Genomic DNA, 20,253 nt, shown 5'->3' on the forward strand with positions numbered 1-20,253 from the left:
ACTAACAAAAAAAATAAGAAGACACTCCCCCCCCCCCCCTCTCTAAGCTTAATACGAGGCCTATAGAATCACATGAAGGATATATGCACATCTGGCGAATATTTGTGTGGCTGTAAGATATATAAATGAGAAATATGTTATAACTAAGTTGTTTCTTGAGACGCCGTGATGCCCAATCAAAGTTAAAGTTCAAAGTCAAGAACTTCAAGTTCAAAACGAAGCTTTAATTAGAAATTTCAGGATATTTATCTACTTAAGACGAACTTGAAAATATTTAAAGACTAGTTCAAAAACGTTATAAGGACATTACTACGGAATAGGCTGAAGAAACTGACATTATCGCTAGAAAGAAGACAGGAATGAGATTGACTTTCCGGCCAAACCAGCTTTCTGTAACCGGTTGGAGTTATGCCCAGTCATGCTTATTCCCAGAATGATTAGTGATAATCACGATATGAGAGAACTTGCAGAATGAGGTAACAAGAGGACAATACAAGAGTCATGCAGACAGGTAACAAGAGGACAATACAAGAGTCATGCAGACAGGTAACAAGAGGACAATACAAGAGTCATGCAGACAGGTAACAAGAGGACAATACAAGAGTCATGCAGACAGGTCACAAAACACAACTTCACTGAGAATAGCGAGACAAGACTTGCAGTAAACAGGCACCAGGGTCATGGGCAGTAAACAGGCACCAGGGTCATGGGCAGTAAACAGGCACCAGGGTCATGGGCAGTAAACAGGCACCAGGGTCATGGGCAGTAAACAGGCACCAGGGTCATGGGCAGTAAACAGGCACCAGGGTCATGGGCAGTAAACAGGCACCAGGGTCATGGGCAGTAAACAGGCACCAGGGTCATGGGCAGTAAACAGGCACCAGGGTCATGGGCAGTAAACAGGCACCAGGGTCATGGGCAGTAAACAGGCACCAGGGTCATGGGCAGTAAACAGGCACCAGGGTCATGGGCAGTAAACAGGCACCAGGGTCATGGGCAGTAAACAGGCACCAGGGTCATGGGCAGTAAACAGGCACCAGGGTCATGGGCAGTAAACAGGCACCAGGGTCATGGGCAGTAAACAGGCACCAGGGTCATGGGCAGTAAACAGGCACCAGGGTCATGGGCAGTAAACAGGCACCAGGGTCATGGGCAGTAAACAGGCACCAGGGTCATGGGCAGTAAACAGGCACCAGGGTCATGGGCAAATGTTGTGTTGCATCTTGGAGAAGGTTAGTCGTTGGCATATGTGTGTGGGGGGGGGGGCTTAATGAGCCTCTCAGGCTTCCACGTCCCTGTATACTTACGGGCTATTCCTGCCCGTGCCACCTCTTGGGTGGCTTAATCTTCATCAATCACGTCATTGGCAATGAGAACCATGATATGATGCAGGAGAAAGCAGTAGTTGCAACAGAAAGATGTATGTAAGGCGCGTCCCCACGAGCCGAGACTTGTACCCCGAGACACAAGAACGTATGTAAGCGACTAAGACTAAATGTTAGTTTTCAAGCAATTTAATATAAAATGTTCAGCACTCGGTCAAAAGGGAACGAGGAGTCGGGAGAATATTGAGGACCTTAAGGGTGTGGCTTCCCTCGCCTCCCCTTCATCAGTGTTCTTGCTCAAGGTGAAACTGGGTTACAAGTTGAGGCTAATACCTGGTTTGGCCTTGAGATAACTTATCCGGAAACACGTAGTGTGGGTTTTTAATGAGTCTTTCATTCCTTCCCCTCTTGTTACTTTATATCAAACTTCGCCTCTCCCCTTCTTCCAACACACTACTACTAATCTTAATTTGCATATATAGTGTATTGTGCAGCCATTTTCAGCGCCCACCTCGGTCTTAATTATGCTGGCATCACCTCGGTCCCCTGCACCAAGCTCTACAGTCTGGCTTATCAAGCCATGAAATTTGGCCACTTCTCCCTGAAAACTTAATTGATGTAGAAACTTTCTTTACTTGCTGGCAGCAGATAACTATTGCTGTTATGACAGACGGATGCTGGAAGCACACTTTACTCGTAACTGTAATTCTCGTAATATGAAGTACTTTAAAACGGTAAGGGTAACCGGCTCGACAACACTCGGACCACAACACAACACACGGGAGCCCAGCCTCTGGGAGTCCCAACACATGGCAGTACACATAATTGATCAAGCAGGCAGCGGAGAAAAATCGATATTCACAGGGAAACTACTTCCCTTTTCAATCAATAATAGCTTGAGGTGCAGCGGAGACGCCATATGTAGGAGTAGTCAGAAGTGGCGAGGGACCTCGCCCACCTCCACGGCCTCCTCCTATAATCTCTACGATCATGTATTACGAACATTACACAACAGCTCAAGCATTCCCCCAACTCCTGGCCACTGGTACAAGAAGAAGAATTTATGATTTAGTAATACCTGCAGCGGGTCACACCCGGAGGTGCGCCCCCGCAGGCGCTGACGGAGGCGACTCCTGGCGTTGGAGTCTCCAGCCTCGCCTCCCCGGTACTCACCGTCGAAGGGATGAAGCCTCGTCCCGAAGCCCACGTTGAGAGATTTCCTGCCCTTAAAGAGCCCGAAGTTGACGTGCCCCGTTGAGTTGGGCCGCACCTCCAGCCTGTTGTCTGGGCTTATCCTCCGCTGGACGGCCTCTGCCTCCAGCCAAAACTTGGTGCTCATCGCAGCAGCCATCAACGCTATGGCGAAGCAACACCCGAAAAATGTTATGAAAACCATCCCTCGTTTTAATATATTCATGGCTAGTTATATATTTGTTGTACACAGCACTAGAGAGAGTCGAGGCAGGGGGTGAGCAGGACGCTACCAGCACCGCGGCGCCGCCATGGCCACAGCCCCAAGTTTCACTGAGAGACGCACACAGCCACACTGCCACACCTGCCGTGGAATTCTGATCGGCAGGTGAGGCAACCCTCCCGACGCAGAGTCTCCGGTTCACACCACTCCAGCTCCTGGTCTCTGCCTCTCCTTGTTATTGGCAGCGTTTTCAAAAGTATTCACAAGTAATAAATATCAGCTCAAATTATAACCTATACCGTTACAATATATACAACTAACAATTAATGAAGAACAGGTTACTGGAGAAATTGAGTTGCCAGCTAAGGTTATCAAAGTAGTGGGGGAAACTTGGTATTTGTATACAGTGTTGAACACTACTACTTTCAGGTGTCAGTTTAACATGTTCATCATCTCGCTGACATTTGATCCTGAAAATGGGTAATTATTTTAAATAAATGCAGAGGGGCGCATCCCCGGCACACCTAGCCGTCTGGCGGCCTAGGTGTGGTGGGTGAGTGAGTAATACTCACTCACTGCTGAGTGCAGTGCTCAGGAGCGGTGAGAATAGCTTGAGCTACCTGCATGGTCCCTTCGTATGTGTGTATACCTCAATAAACTTGTTTAAATTTCAGCAGTCGAGGGTAATAGTTCTATGGGCCCGGGTTCGATTCCCGGCAGAAACAAATGGGCAGAGTTTATTCACCCTGATGCATCTGTTCTCCTACCAGTAAAAATGTACCTGGGAGTTACAGCTGCTAAGAGTTGGTTCCTGTGGATGTGTGTGTTAGAGAGTAGTAGATAGATATGTAGTAGGCAAAATATATAAAAAAATAAGATTGGTTATAATTCGACACAATTATCTTAAAGGTCAATCAGATATATGGCTTAAAGTCTATAAATAAGAAATGTTTAGGTTAAAACAATGTTTTAATGTAGGATTAATGCCACGGTCCTTCTCGGTGAAATGTTTAACTTAGAATACTTAGGAACTGAAGATGAGAGTATATTGTTCAGGTGAGTTGACCAGCAGGCGTTTTGGGCGGGCGAAGATGGCAACCCTGACTTAGGCTCCCTATGCCTGGGGGGGCCTCTTGACCCACCTACCCCTGACGGCCGTAACTACCACTGCCCACCTGCACCCACTGCCCACCTGCACCCACTGCCCACCTGCACCCACTTACCAGCCTCCACATCCACCTTACCACCACAACAATTCCATGTCCGTCCGCGGTCCACTTCCCGTTGGGTGACTGCGGTCCGCGCGGAACTCTAATCCAAATTTCCCACAAGTCCTTAGTGGGGATTTTTATCACTGAACAGTTCACTGGTATGGAGGAAGTTGCCCGACCCTCCCCAGTGTGTTGCTGGCTTCAGCCAAATGGTTCTCCTTCGGTGGTGGTGCTATGACCTGTTCGTTGTGGTGTGACGTGAGCCGGAGTATGTGGCGCAGTGGTCAAGCACCCGTCTGACGCTTCTCCGGCGCTTGGGCCTGGGTTAGTATCCTGGCCGGGGAGGATTGACTGGGCGCCAATCCTTAACTGTAGCCTCTGTTCACCCAGCAGTAAATGGGTACCTGGTTGTTAAACAATTTGGCGGGTCGTATTCCGGGGGGAATTAGGATTAAGGGCCAGCCCGAGACGCTTGCTAGCGGCTTTACAAGAATGTAAGAATTGCGCGCGGGTGCATGAATAGGTATACGTATGTATACCTATTATATGTATGTAAATTATCAGTGTTTCGTGCACGTATGTATATATGCATGCGTGTGTAAATCACGAGAAAATTAACACGATGAAAAATGTGACGGTGTCAGACCACGGAGGAAGAATTGAATATATTAATACATCTTCAGAAGGAATGAAGATTCCTTCTGAAGATGTATTAATATACGAAAGTACTTAAGGAAATTCCTGTCTCAGTTCTTCCTCCGTGGTCTGACACTGTCATATATATGTATATTGTGATGTTAATCTGGAAATAGAGCAGTGGCTGTTCTGGCTGGCGTTGTGCTCATCACATTAAAAAAACGTAAAATAAAGTAAATAAGACAGTGACCTCTACACTGTGAAAGCTGCGAGTGAAACAAAGAATAAACACTTAAACATTTACTATAACAAATAACCTAAATAACAAAACAAAGCCTCTTATCCACTTGGCGAAAACACAATATAAAAGAAATATAAACACAGGTTAGTTGTTGCGTTCAGTAAAAGAGTTGCATATTAACATTTATACAAAAGCTGTATGCATCTACTGTCTCCTGGGAAAGCGACAGTATATGTTACTGCTGAGAGCACAAAGTGTGTGCTGAGGACTGGACGATTGATTGATAAAGATTAAGCCACCCAAAAGGTGGCACGGGCATGAATAGCCCGTAAGTGGTGGCCCTTTTGAGTCATTACCAGTATCAAGAGATGATACTGGAGATCTGTGGAGGTGCGACTGCACCCTGCGTGACGGGAGATGCCTCTCCCGTTGTGACTGGACGTCGGCGAGCTCCATATATGTGCAGCATAGCATAGATGGCGCGGATGTCAGAGTAACGATCGGCCTCCAATTAAACTAGTAGTTAGTGAGTGGTGCTGGGTCTCTGCCCAGACAGCAGGGACCAGATTCATAAAGCAGTTACGCAAACACTTACGAACCTGGGCATCTTTTCTCAATCTTCGGCGGCTTTGTTTACAATTATTAAACGGTTAATGAGCTCCGGAGCATCAGGAGGCTGTTTATAGCCATAACAACACTTGATTGGGAATTTTTCATACTTGTAAACTGTTTAATAAATGTAACCAAAGCCGTCAAAGATTGAGGAAAGATGTACACGTTCGTAAGTACTTGCGTAACTGTTTTGTGAATCTGGCGCCAGGTGTCCAGGTGTCTTGGGCACTAGAGGGAGGAGGGGGGGAGGGTATCTGTATAGACACTGAGCAAGCATTGTTGTTGTTGATTCCTTATGTTGGAGCATGCAGATACGTTGATGAATAGGTGGTAAAGGGAACAGGTAGGATCTTCTGCCTAAGCAGATGTGCATATATATGTATATGTATATATATAATATGTATATTTGTATATATGTATAAAAAGCTTGTTGAAGGTTCCCCCCCCCCATTTCCCTTGATAATCTATTCCAGTTTAGTTTTGAAATTCAGTAGTCATGCATTACGGCTTCGACGGGGTAGACACTACCCCGCCGAAGCCGTAAGTTTGTAGCCGTCAAACGCTACCAACAAGCCGTAAGTTTGTAGCGTTGTTGTAACGGCGATACAACACACAAGATTCGCGCAATTTGCTAGCACCGGATGGGTGACCATAAAGAACAGTCTCACCCCTTGGCTATGGCCTCGAAATCCCTAACAAACTTCCTGTCCCTGACAATAGTTTACCATTATTGAATACAATTCTCTGTGTTGATAAATTAGAAAACTGTCTCGGGGGTGACTATTAAAGACTGCAAGAAAGGACAGAAAAATGTGGAAATAATCTTTTGAAACTTTCATTAGCAAGCCTGATCGTTGCTTGTTGCAATATAATACTTCGAACTTTTGCACATTACTAACATAGTTTTTATCACATTTACCATATCCAAAATTATAGAAAGGAGAAGACTGCGTGTTAGTGACTTTGATAATTCAAGATAATTCTTTCAATAAACGTACAATTTTAATCGCCAAAATGTATAGCTGCTACGCCAGAACCTACAAGGCTAATAGCTGCTGCTCCAACACCAGTACATGGGTCGAAAATCGACCAGCAGCATTGGTGTGCACAGTACCAGCGGATGCATAGACAATTTGCCCGAAACGCTTTGCGTAATAGTGGCTTTAGGCATTGTATGTACTAGCTCTTATCTATAAAGCCAACAAACTTTGTAAAATCTCTATGTATGTACCTTTGCCTAAATAAAAATTATTATTATTATTATTATTATTATTATTATAATTAATGCCCCCAGGTCACCATCCAGTCCGTTCCTTGGAGTTCCTACAACGGACTAGTAATTCGACCTTGGGGACCTCGATACAAGCCTAATGTGTGTAAATACTCTGGCTACCTGTCTCCCAACACAATGAATTATTACCTTAAGTGTACAGAGCCTATTGACACGAACTTATAACAATGTTCTAGGTCCATGTATTCGTTAGTTTTCTGGGTGTCCTGGAGGTGGCCGCCTCGGCTGTACAGCGAGGTAGATGGGTATCAACCAATGTAGACGCTCACGTGTAATCCGAAGTGACCTTACCATCCCTTCATGGCTGCAGGGTGACTCCTTTTCATGGGTTCGTTTCCTGGCCGGGGAGGATTTACTGGGCGCAAATCCTTAACTGTAGCCTCTGTTTAACTCGACAGTAAAATGTGTACTTGGTTGTAACAACGATTCTTCGCGGCGGGGATCGTATTCCAGGGACCTGCCCGAAACGCTACGCGTACTAGTGGCTGTACAAGAATGTAACAAGTCTTGTATATATCTCAACAACAACAACATTTGGGCGTTTGTGACTGTTGTTAGGTCTGAACAACTGAAGTTTTATATAATTATAATAATGTCTATGATTTAAACGCCTTTTCACAAAATCTCTGGCCCAAGGGATCGTTCTGCAAGATTGGAAATATGGGAATGTTACCCCTATTTTCAAGGCAGCAACAACAGAAAACCACCGTTCAATCAGTTTGAGCTCGCATATCTGCACACTCACGGGGAGAATCTTAGAGGGAATCATTCACCATCTCACCGTGAACAATCTAATAAAATGAACGCAATAAGGATTTGTACAAATTAGATTCTGCCTTACAAACCCTATCCCTGCTTTTTCTTTTTTAAGGAGTAAAGCTGTAACGTATCGTTTACGTACGATTACGTGTTTGGTTGATTAGGTGCGGGGCGAGAGCGTAGCTAGAAGCTCGATGTGGCTGGAGTCTTGCTGTCTGCTCTGTGTCGAAGCTGAAGTGTGTTGTGAAGGTAGGAACCGGACACGTAGTGCTACGATTGATTGGTGAAGATTAAGCCATCCAAAAGGTGGCATGGGCATGAATAGCCCGTCAGTGGTGGCCCTTTTGAGCCATTGCCAGTATCAAGAGCTGATACTAGAGATCTGTGGAGGTGCGACTGCACCCTGCGTGACGGGAGATGTCTCCTGGGTAGTGCTACATTCTTGTTGAGAATATTGAAGATCTGTAAAAAGAAAGAAAACCCTAAATTAGGGTCTGTAGGTATCTCTCGAGCGTCTGTAATGATTTGGCCTGATGACTATTTATTTAGATTCAGCTACTCGGAACAAAAGTTCCAAGTAGCACGAGCTATGGTGAGCCCGTGGCTTACCTGGCACAGGAGCGGGGCTGTAACTTGGACGTGAAAAGATTATTGATTGATAAAGATTAAGCCACCCAAGAGGTGGCACGGGCATGAATAGCCCGTACAAAAAATTTGTTATAGATTGCTTAGATAATCGGTTTATACCTCACCTGACCATCCACTATTAGGTTAGGAAGGAGTATAACTATAATTAGGGAAGAGGTATGAATTCGTAATTAGCGGACTAAATATAATTTAAAAATCACAGTATCTGCCCATGAGCTAATGAGTTTTGAGCGAACATATTATTGACATAATATAATTGCGTTGCTAAATGACGGTAGGTTCAGTTTCTGAAGCTAAGTATACGTGTCTCTATCTCGTTCCACCACCGCCCACGGGATGGGTATGTGGTACGTAATAAGTAATTAGAGCCACGGAATTCATCAACAGTGTAAACCAGACATGACGGGGCTGATATCAGACTATAAAATATTGAACAATTGGAGGATATTTATCCAGATAACAACTTTTTAAGTTCATTGTACACACAAAGGGACACCAGCCCTTGTGCAGTGTGACTCAACAAGTCACATTGCAGGACACAACAGTCAAGATGATTTTTTACACATTGGCAGTTTAATATTCAACTGGAAAACATCCTCTGGAATAATTATGGGGGAACTTTTAACAATCCAGTGACTTCCTGTGGAGATAGAAGCCACTGGAGATGGTGGCCCTCGGGTAAATTCAGGCACGGTCGTACAGGTCTTATCAAGCACTTACTCATACATGGGTGAGAAAGCAGGTTTGGAAAATATCTTGTATTGTTTTCAAGTTAATGTGGAAAATTGTCTTAAATTTTCTTCTTGATTGGTAGTAAGAAATATAGTAATAAAATGCATAGCTGTTTGTTTAAATAAAGCTTACTGGCAAGAGCGTAGGAAGGAGCAGCAGCATGAGCAATTCCAAATAATTGCCAGGTAGCGAACGTGTCTATTATAGATACACAAAGACTCGCCCTACATATATTGGCCCTGGCAATAATTTTAGTATTCCTATATGCTAAGTTTAATGTGTTGGAGAAGTTCCTTCACACATTTTATCATTCATAATCCCCTTTTGAAATTTAATGTCGCATTATGCCAGGAATTATCAGACACAATATATATCGGGTGGCAAAGAGCCGCCTTACATCATATCCTGTCGAGTGCCAGATAGTTATAGGGGCCAGCAAGTGCCAGAGGACGACACTTGATCAACCAGTGTGATTACCATCTCCAAGACTTGTGCTCGATTTGTTCTTGAGGCAGAAAAGCGTCTTTGTGCTTAATGAGGAGATAATTAATTAAATTTATACCTCAATTGTGTTGATATTCAAAGTCTGAAAAATATGAGAGCTTAAAGGTGTCGCCAACCAAACCCTCGACTTGAAGCGCAGCTGTATACAATAAATTTTGTCTGTTGAAAATTTTGAATAGTCTTAAACATTATACTATATAAAACAGATTTTCTTAATTGAATTATAGTAGAATAGGTTATTAGCGCAGCAAATTCATTAATGACAGTCCTAGTCGATGTTTGATCATTGACGTTAAGGCTGAACTTGGTGAGATCAGCTGTGTCGTGTTTTGATTCTTGTCACAAGTTATTTAACCATGGAGGAGGTGAGTAGGGAGACTTAGTTCCATCAGATCACTGTCGCACAGTCACCATGAGTGCCTAAACGTCGCCAGCGCCGCTAGAGTGCTCTAGTACTCGCCACAACGCCAGAATAAAATATAATGTAATGTTGCCCCTGGTCCGCCAGTAAAGACGGAGGGGGCAAGCTTCCCCGTGCTCGGGCCGAACAAGACGAGGCTTTTCCTCGCCTCACAGCCCTCCCGGCCTTGTAGTCACTTGTAAGCAGCATTGTTGCCTCATTATTGGTCACTTGCCACGGGGCGTGGTGTTAAAACACGAGACAACTAGTGTATGGAGGAGTTTTTAACTGTTGAATGTTTGAGGTTGTTAGTGAGCATTTTTCCCACTGGAACTGAGATTGTAACTTCCGCCTGAGGAGACCACCACTACCACTCCCCAGTGTTGTGGTGCAATACTGGCCCCCTGCTGGTGCTGGCTTGGCACCAGGGCCGCTACCCACACCACACCTGCCATGTCTTATTTAGCTTACTACAAGGTAACTATATCCTTGACGACTAACAAGTGTGTGTGTGTGTGTGTGTGTGAGAGAGAGATCAAATCTGCAGGAATATATTTGAATGGGAAGTTAATGTTGGGCACTGGGGGTGGGGTACAGGAGAACAGTCTATGGGGGTGGAATGGGGGGTAGTGAAGGCGAGTGGTAGTTGGCAAAAGGTGAGGGGTGGGAGGGGGGGGTGCAGTAGGTGGGGCCAAAGTATGAGATGCCATGGAGGGGCAAATGGTACAGTACAACAGGAAGAGAAGAGGCAAGAAGCTATAGGAACAGATTGCCATCCTCTTTCTAGATGTTAGGTTAGGTTAAGTGAAATCTAAGATTGATTGGGCAAGATCATTCTAGTCTTGAATCTGGTCAGACATAATGGAAGGAAGAACAAAGTAGTTTGCCATAGTAGCAGACGGGAAGTCTGTTAAGCTTATTGTAGTCCCCTGTAGGCCAACTGACCTTACCCTGGGATGCATCCTATGACAGTTGTCACACTCCTGGGTACATATTTACTACTAGGTGGAAGAGACATGGGGTGGAAGGAAACACTGGCCAAATGTTTAGGCAAAACCACTTGGGCTGGTCGGTAGAGCGACTGTCTCGCTTCGTGCAGGTCAGCGTTCGATCCCATACCATCAAAGTGGTTAGGCACCATTCCTTTCCCCCTGTCCCATCCCAAATCCTTATTCTGATCCTTTCTAAGTGCTTTATAGTTGCAATGGCTTGCTTTCCCCTGATAATATCCTACCCCTTACTGTCTTGTCACTGGAAGTGAACCAGGGACTTTTTGGTTGTGATCTGACCGCACTTTTGGGTAGTAATTTTGGAAAAGGCAACTTAAATGGGTGTGTTAGTGTATGATGTAATCAATGTACATTCAAAATTTTATGTTCATGACTGTCATTACCACCAATACTTAGACTTTCTAATATTTTTTTTGTTTAATTGCACAAATTGTTTACAAATCACTTTATACTGTGTAATTATCAAAACTAGTTACTGTATATACATATAAATGCTGAACCTTTTTTATTGCTGATAGTGCAGTATTTACACAAAGTAAACCTGTCGGTGGATAATTTCATAATAAGGGATTTTCACTGCCAGATTTAACAAAACGGTATAGACAACCCAAAATGCATCTAGAGTATGAAGGCTGTACAATTATGGTATAACTTGCCTAATTGTGCTTGCGGGTGTTGAGCTTTGGCTCTTTGGTCCCGCCTCTCAACTATCAATCAACTGGTGTACAGATTCCTGAGCCTACTGGGTTCTTCATATATCTACATTTGAAACTGTGTATGGAGTCAGCCTCCACAGGTACTGTATGTGCATCACGGATGAACTTGGGGAATCACTGCAGCTGGTGCAGTGTTGCCAATCTGTGTTTGAGACCTCGGTAAACATCTGCCATCTTGAAATGCGACACAATTTTTTGTACATTTTTCATGTGCTCAGGGCATAGTTTTTAACAATATTGGAAGACAAAAACTTTGTTATGACTAATATATCTGCATGTGCACAGAAAGTTCAGTACTGTACAGTCTTCTCATTAATTTGTTCTTCCATTGGTAATAGTGTCCAATTTCTGCGTGCTATTCATATTACCTCTGGCCATAGTTATCAGTTAGTAGCAGTAAATTGTATGTCTCGAGTGTCCTTCCCTTCCACTTGCCTCCACCTGCCCCCTCCCTCGACTATGCCTGCATGCTCCCCTTTGTTGCCTACCCTTAAGATATGTTTATGATGAATCCTGTAGGTAAGATAAAGTATTAAGGTTGATTGAACCAGCAGATTTGTCAGAGTAACAATAATTGTGGATTTTTGTTTAGGCAGTTGATGAGGATCAAATAATATAAAGTAGATTGGTGTAAGAATGTACCTTACGTTGATTTTGGGGCTCAACGTTCCTGCGGCCCGGTCCCTGACCAGGCCTCCTGGTTGCTGGACTGGTCAACTAGGCTGTTGTATGTGTGTGAAGGTATTGGTTAATTAAATAAGTAGTTTGTAATAAAATATACAATCGCAAACTTGTAAACCATGAAACAAATGACCATAATTGTATAGCATACAAAATGCTCATGAATGGATTTACTGAAGAAATACAGGTGGATCTTCTTAACCTGAGAGAAATGTACAAAGTTAGGAAGGACAACCTTTTTTTTCATATTTAGAAAAAGTTGGACCAGGAAACATTAAGTTGTAAATGTGCAGGAAAATTGAGGAAATATTTGTTTATTGGATGGATAGTCAAGAGGTGGTATGCACTAAAATATACAAATATATACTAGTACTAAAATATACACTAGTATTATATACACTAAATATGCACTAGTAAATATAAATATAAATATACACTAGTAAATATACACTAAAATATACACTAAGTACTAAAATATACACTAGTATTAGCCACTGCAGGGAAACACTAGTACAGTGGTACTTCCGTTTTAAAATTTAATACATTCCAAGATTGTCCGATTATGATGGTCTATAGAATCTGTCTATAGACACTTGTTTTTCCGTACGTTTAAACACTTGTCTGTAGCGAGACATCACATTGTCTCACTATAATCTCTTGTTTTTCCTGTCATCATCCTCGTACCTATTTTCTTAGGTTGAACATTACACTGACTTTCTTGGAATCCATGGCATGATATGCTGTATAATAAGAACTTTCATGTTCAGAAACCAAAAAGGCACAAAAACAATGAATTTTGCAAAGATTTCAAGCACGATCATCACTAGGCAAGAGACACTGGTAAACTGAAGCGCGCCATGTACTCGGTCGGTCCATACGTGTATCAACAAACTTGAGCACCGAGTCAAATTTTTAGAAGAAATTGAGCTCGAGGACTGAAAAAATACGAAAACGGGCATTCTAAAACGGAGGTTCCACTGTATATTCCCACATCCACTCTACAAAATCATTACAGCAAGCATTGACCTACCAAGAGCCAGGTTGTTGCACAATACACCCAATAATGCCTGCATGTTTACCTAGTGGCAAATTTAATCTCTATCATAAACTCCTTTTTATTTTAGATTTAGACTATTAAATACAGATTCAAAACTGTACTGGTCTCAAAACTAGCAGTTAAATCCAGTGGATCACTGATTGAGGCCCTTTTAATCAATTGGATACTGATGACTTTACAAATTTTCCATTTGTAACACTAAGAATAAAAATATAAAGATTCAGTACAGTATTTTATAAATATTTACTTGAAGTATGGTTAGTTCATTTTGCACATAAAGCATAACTGATGATTTTTTTTTATACAGTGTGTGCTTCCGAAGATGCGTTCACACAACTCGGACGTGTCTTCCCAAGAAGTTCTACCCGACTCGACCCAGGATCCTGAAGAGGAGTCGCTTCCAGATTTGATTCCACCATTAGCAGATGATGATGAAGCTGCCAGCTCTCCAGCATCACCAGAACAGGAGATCGTAGATGTTGAATCTTATCAGCCATGTGTTGTTGATCTTACATGTGAAGATGAAGATGAGGTGGATGTGGTGGAGATTGTTGCCCAAGAACAACCAGTGATTGTAAGTTGTGTGGTTCATTGTTCTTCTGCATGCTCATATAATGTATATACTAAACATATACAATTTAATGAACAAATCCACAGGAGCCGTGATAAGGGTTGGAACCTATGCGCTGGGTGTTCGCAGGCACGCTTTAGTCGACTGTGCCACAACATGGTCAAAAGAATTGCAACCTGGGATACAACTGCACCCACTAGGATTCCCGAGGCTTCCACTGAAGCTGCACCAGAGTTTCACAAGATTTCCCCTGTGCATTCGGGCTGTGTCGTCCAGTAGTTCTACCTCTGATGCCCCTCTTTCAATGCACAGAGAAATCACATTATCATGATATATCAATGAAGAAATCCACTATGCCGTGATGTAGTCGACTAGAGCGCACCTGGGAACACCCAGTGCATATGTTCGAACCCTCATCACGGCTCCTGTGGATTTGTTCATTGATATATCATGATAATGGGAGTTCTATGTGTATACAGTTTAATAATACATCCATGTCCAGTAATGGCAATTTTTCTTGTAGCCATGTCATTGAATAACTGAAACGGTTGTTAGCGTTGATTTAATTTACTACCTGTAATGGACTCGATGCATTTTGGTATGCTCAACCTATCGTCCTCACAGGTTAGAGGGAAAGCAATACAAAATGGCAAAACTGCAATATACGGTATAGTCCATGAGGGTGTCCCAAGAGTAGAGATGGGTCTGTGTTCGAGGACGAACCCAGATATTAGCTGGCTGGCTGTTTATTGGATTTGAAGTGCTTTTACTACTACTTCTACTGTGTCAATTCTTGTTGTCACTGTCAATTATTTCAGGGTTGCTGGTCCTCGATCTCTGATGGTTTAGTGCGTAGAAATGATGTGCATTTTCAGGCATTTTGAGACATTTTGTCATCAAAGATAAATTTATTGTTGGAGCTGACAGACCCAAAGTGGGTATGTAAAAGCTTACTAAATATCATTGGTTTCTTTTGAAGGTGTGTTGCGGGGTGTACAGTACACTCATAAATAATACTCCCTCACCTGACTCGTGTGACCAATCTTCTAGTTTTTTTTTTCTTTTATAGCCGTTAACTTTTAGCTTTATACATATACGTAAGAGGTCCTACTCACAGTTGCTGTGTTTACCTATCAATAACTTCAGGGGAACATGATACAGCTTTTTTATGCTCTGCCTCCTAGCCATTTATACCTGGTGCACCTCTTGCCAGAGGTGCGGTGGAGCATACATGGAGTTGATGTATGGACGACACAATATGATGTCACATGCTTACACATTCAAAATGTGCGGCATGTTGCAGATCTTCAGTGTTCTGCCATATTATTGTCACCTATTAGTGACATTTACTTGCTTATGCTTTTCCTATGCTGTACAATTGAAAGGTTTAATGGGATGCCAATTTTGTTTTCTTACTCGAACAATCTGAAGAGGTGACCTTTTACAAAGAATGGTAATTACACGCACATTTCAGTCTTGACACTACTTTCTGAAAGTCTAAAATAGCTGAAAGTGAAGGAACATTCACAGAATTTACACAGGACATTCAGATTATGCAGATATCAGAAAGACAGTTATCATGATCATTAATGTGGAAATTGTGGAGTCATTTTGAAAATGTTGTTGCCCTACTCTGGCCAGGTAGCCAAGATTACAGTTCAAGACAGTTGCTGGCTTTCACATGTTGAGACGGTCAAAGCTCTGATTAAGATTTTAAATCGGGTTCTGTCTTGTTTATGTAAATGCTGCATCACTGGGAAGGAGGTACTGTCCAAGTTGTCATTCCCTCTTCTTTGCCTTGGAAAAAAAAATAAAATAGCCTCTTTGTACATAATCACCTACTTTTTTAATGTTTTATAATTTACTATTCTTGAAATTGGAGATTGTACATTAGTTTCCAAACTAATTTAGATTTCATCTTGGTTGATGTACATTTACTTCTCCTTCTACTTGAGTAGCACTGCAATGACAGTTTGGATGCCCTACTGGAGCTCAGCCACTGTGAAGTAATGGCTCTGGAGAGTTGGGGAGGAACGGCTGAGGTACACCAAGACATCCGGAAAGAAGTGAGCATAGTAGAGCCTTCAGGCTGCTTTTTCAGCTCAAAGAAAACGAGGCCTTTAAACTGCCAACCTTACCTTACCTTGAGGTTACTTCAACTGCACAAACAATTCACACACTTCAAGGGATTCACTTAAATTAGCTTTAAACTAGTTATTACCACTATTGGCAGGCCTGGCCTCGGCCCTCCTGTCTCCACAACACCTCGGCTCTTTTGCTGATGCTGTACTTACTAGTACAGCTTGTTATGCTACCAGTCTGATTGTGGACAAACCCTGCTGCTTTTAGTTAAGTATCAGCCATCCTTGGACTCTGTTCTGTTGGGGCCATTTGCTTTGTTCCCCTTTAGTATAGGCTTCATGTACACATTTTGTTCCAGATTTTTGTGTGGGCTTTACTCTATGCATTTTGGGCTGCATGTACTCGGTTTTCTTTCCTTTGTTTCCATTAGTGTTGCCTTTGCAGAGTCAGAGTTCCCTTTGGTGTATTCGGAAGCTTACGGGGAGCCGGTCGGCCGAGCGGACTGCACATTGGACTTGTGATCCTGTGGTCCTGGGTTCGATCCCAGGCGCCGGCGAGAAACAATGAGCAGAGTTTCTTTCACCCTATGCCCCTGTTACCTAGCAGCAAATTAGGTACCTAGGTGTTAGTCAGCTGTCACGGGCTGCTTCCTGGGGGTGGAGGCCTGGTCGAGGACCGGGCCGCAGGGACACTAAAGCCCCGAAATCATCTCGAGATAACCTCAAGATTACCCCCGAGAGAACTGGCCACCAGAGTGGGGAGCCTTGCCCTGGGCTCTTCGAAAAACTTGATTCTTCTGTTTGGGCACTTGGCTGGAGCCCAACATTCTTTGTTGCATTAGTGCACTGGGATTTGCACACTGGTTTACGCGGCACACCGTCATTGCCACTTGTTGCCTGGTGGTTTGGGCTGTGATTGGTGCTCGTCTTTTCAGTGAGCAGCCCTAGTGCCCGAGATGCCCGATTGGTCATCACCTTTAGGCCCTGGGAATCCCCTGCAAGTCTCTGGCCTGGTCCGTACGGCTTGGCCCGTCGTACCTGTTCTAGCTGTGTGCGAGTTTGTGGGGGTGGTTTATCATCCTTGCTACAGGATGATCATTTTTTCTACCCCCGCCATGCTGATTGCTTGGTCAGTGATACCTACGACCCTGAGCACTGTGAAGTTTGCCCTCACTATATCTCTACGTTGATGGAATTTGCCTCCCAGTTGGAGGCATTTCAGGCAGCTGCCCCTTTTCAAACTAGGTTTCCTTGTGATAGGCATTCATGGCATATTGGTCAACTGGATACACCAGAGTTGGCCTCTATGGCGTTGAAGTACCCAAAGTTGGAGGTCTCGGTTACCTCCACTTAGACTGTGCCTCTTCTTCCTTCCCCCACAGGTATGGTTTGCCCAGTTTCTGGTCTTCCTCCTCATTGTATTGAGATTCCTTGATTATCTTGTGTTGACATTATTCCTCCTTGATTGCGATCAGTCATTGAATTTTAATGTTTCTCAGTTTAAATTTTCACCTGTGCCTTATTGCAATCTTCTGTTAGGTTTATGGAAATGGGGTTGGAAATCAGGCTACCATATTATTGCTACTTTGCTAGTTTTTAAATATGGTAATTTGGCTGCAAAGGTGACGAGTCTTGCAGTGGTGGCAGCAGGTGATGGAAAGCTTGCTGCTGGTTGTGACCTCTACATTTGCAATACTTGTGTGGTCAATAATACCCCCCTCTGTCCATTTCTTTTGCTCTCAACAGGCAAAATTGTCTCCAATTAGAGACGATCTATTTCACTTGATTGATGAATAGATTACCCAAAACTTCAACTCAGGGTTGAAGTGTTTGGTAGCCTTTTTTCTTCTTTGAAAGCAAAGTACAAAGACGGTGTGATACCATATCAATATTGCGCTTGTCAAGAGTTACTTTTTAATAGCATTTTGTGGTTGTGCATGGAACCATTAATGCCTTTTTTTATATACTGTTTATGTATATATAATGTTCCACCCATGTCCAACTACAGGCAGATTTTGGAATGTGCTTCACATGTGTGTGATGGCAGGCAGCCTTTAGAGTGGGTGCATCCTACCAGTGTGTAAGTGTTCTCTTGTATTCAGAGCAGTTATCATGATCGACTAACACTGTACCCATGAACATTGGCATCATGTTGGTAGAAAGGTGATTATAGTAAACCATTGTTATTTGCAGTCTTGGACCAAACCCCTTTGGAAAACCAACTTTTCATTGTTAGAATTTTATGCTCTAACATCCCAGAGAGCAATCGAGTATGGCTGGTAAAGCTCGTCTTTTGGCCAAAACATAAGACTACTGTGTTCCATTCCCAGGAATTAACCCTGTGGTTCCAATGATCTTGTGGTACTAGAGGAATTATTAGAGTTGGTAAAGCAATCATGGACTCACAGGGATGATTTAGGTTACTATATAATATAGTTGAAAAATAACTCTGCCTACAGCAATGATGCCCTGCCTGAACTTCAACACCAAATATTTATGTAATTTTTTTGTTGCAAATACTTAGGACATGCACATTATGACAATATAGAAAATGTAATTACGATGTGAAATTCTTGACGGTAGGTTACATTAGACTTGGTGTACAGTTGACATTCATTTTATAAGCCAATTTCAAATTCAAATGGATTAATATTTTTACTTAAATGATAACCTCACGAGGAAGTAGTTGACAATTTGAAAATACAAAGTTGTTTGATTTACAAGGTTATTCAGCTCTTGTTTATTCATTATTGTTGTTTTTTTTCTATTCAATAGTTATTCTTTACAGTATAAATATATAGGGCTATATTTTCCCAAAGTTTAAAGTATGGCAGTAATAGATTAAACCTGGACTTAATTTGCAAATTGAAAGTTGAGAAAGTTCCAAGCATGGTAGCTTTTTCCTTCGTTAATTTTCTCCTGTGGGTTGATAAAAAAAATGCATAACTATTTATAGGAAAAATCTTTTTCTAACTGGTATATAATTGTAATAATCTATTTGCATCTTGTACATAAGTTTACAATTTTTTCAAGATACAGTACTGTATAAAGTTTTGTATATTGCAGTTTGTTGAGTTTAATGTGCATTACAGTATGTGGGGACCGAGCAAAGAAGAATGACTACTAGACGGCAAAATGCAAACGCAAACGTTTTGCCTCTTGAAGTAGAGGACCTAACTCTTCCAGAAAGACAAAGTGCCACCGATAACAACAATGAAAACAGCAACCATAATAATAATAATAATAATAATAATAATAATAATGCTATACCAGTGGAAAGACAACCACTTCCATGGCATTTTGAAGCTCCCAGTGTAGATTTTCACAATCCAAATCTCCTTTTTGGAAATCTTCTTGAAGAAGGACCGGTGACAACAGTTGATGACCATAACCCTCGCCATAGACCCAGCCTTTTTAGGCCACGGGTTACCATAGAGCTTCGCCCTAGTTCAAGGTGTATGTATTTTTTTCTGTTTATGTACAAGTGAATAACTGTGTTATACATGTATGTGTGTTAAAATACAGAAGTGTATTGGATGAGAGAGCTATGCTTGTGATGGTCTCTTTCCTGTAATATTTGTCTGGTGGTTTTGGAGTTTCCAGTGGTGTTGTCATACACTACAGTCTCATTTAATATATTTCCATCCATCTACCGCTGCATGCACACGAGCGTGCACACTTTCCTTCCTTCCTCGCTTGCCCACTCCTTGCCTGCCCACTGTACAGTCCACTACTGGTTTTGTGAGAAGAGATATTAAACGTGTGACACTTAGATACCTAACGGTTTTACACATTAACGGGGTAAAGGTTAGTTGGTTACACAGTTTCCTTTATCAAATAAGAGGTGAGATCACTGCTCAGTCTTGTTCATGGCTTGGGTCCTTGACAAGGCTAACGTGCTATTTGTCTGACAATTCAAAAACAATAAACACGGTAAATTATGTAATATTGCTGAACCTTAAAATTTGGAGTAGAGTAATGCCTGGTTACTGAATACTGTGCTTGGTTATTGATGGTTATGGTAGGTTAGAAATTTATAATGTATAATTTATTGGAAAATTTATGGTATACTTCAAATAAGAAGGTAATCTTCAAAATGTACTGGCATCCCTCTATTTACATTAAGGATAAATTCCCAGAAACACTTAAATAGAATCCTGTTTTCCCATAAGAATTAATGGTATAATGGGGAAGTGGGCTGCATTCCTTGGAATAAATTTTAACAATTCTGGAGAGGCTGAATGGTGGCTCGCTGAAGATAGCCTAATGAGATGGCTCATACATGTGGATCGCACCGATCTCAGGAGTCTAGAGCCTGGCACCCTCGGAGGTGCAGGGAGCAGGGGATTCTATATGCTCACACT

The 20,253-nt window shown here is 42.5% G+C and overlaps 1 protein-coding gene across 9 annotated transcripts in view; it reads left to right on the forward strand.

Annotated features, from left to right (window-relative positions):
- LOC123763664 (uncharacterized) overlaps positions 1–20,253 on the forward strand; it is a 115,348-nt gene that overhangs the window by 80,976 nt on the left and 14,119 nt on the right. For 3 of the 9 annotated variants that reach the window (XR_011222710.1, XM_069304324.1, XM_069304322.1), the window contains exons 3-5: positions 13,545–13,811; positions 15,767–15,874; positions 18,982–19,345. Coding sequence is in view for 8 of the 9 variants with exons in the window: in XM_069304322.1 (XP_069160423.1) it covers positions 13,545–13,811; positions 15,767–15,874; positions 18,982–19,345 (739 nt within the window). In the remaining variant the exon portion in view is untranslated. Of the gene's footprint in view, positions 1–7,632; positions 7,739–9,291; positions 10,251–13,544; positions 13,812–15,766; positions 15,875–18,981; positions 19,346–20,253 lie in introns of those variants that run through there. The other 6 variants (XM_045750933.2, XM_045750932.2, XM_045750934.2 and 3 more) reach the window with 6 other exon arrangements.

The sequence above is a fragment of the Procambarus clarkii genome, chromosome 52 (assembly GCF_040958095.1).
Source record: "Procambarus clarkii isolate CNS0578487 chromosome 52, FALCON_Pclarkii_2.0, whole genome shotgun sequence".
NCBI classification, from domain to species: Eukaryota; Metazoa; Arthropoda; class Malacostraca; order Decapoda; family Cambaridae; genus Procambarus; species Procambarus clarkii.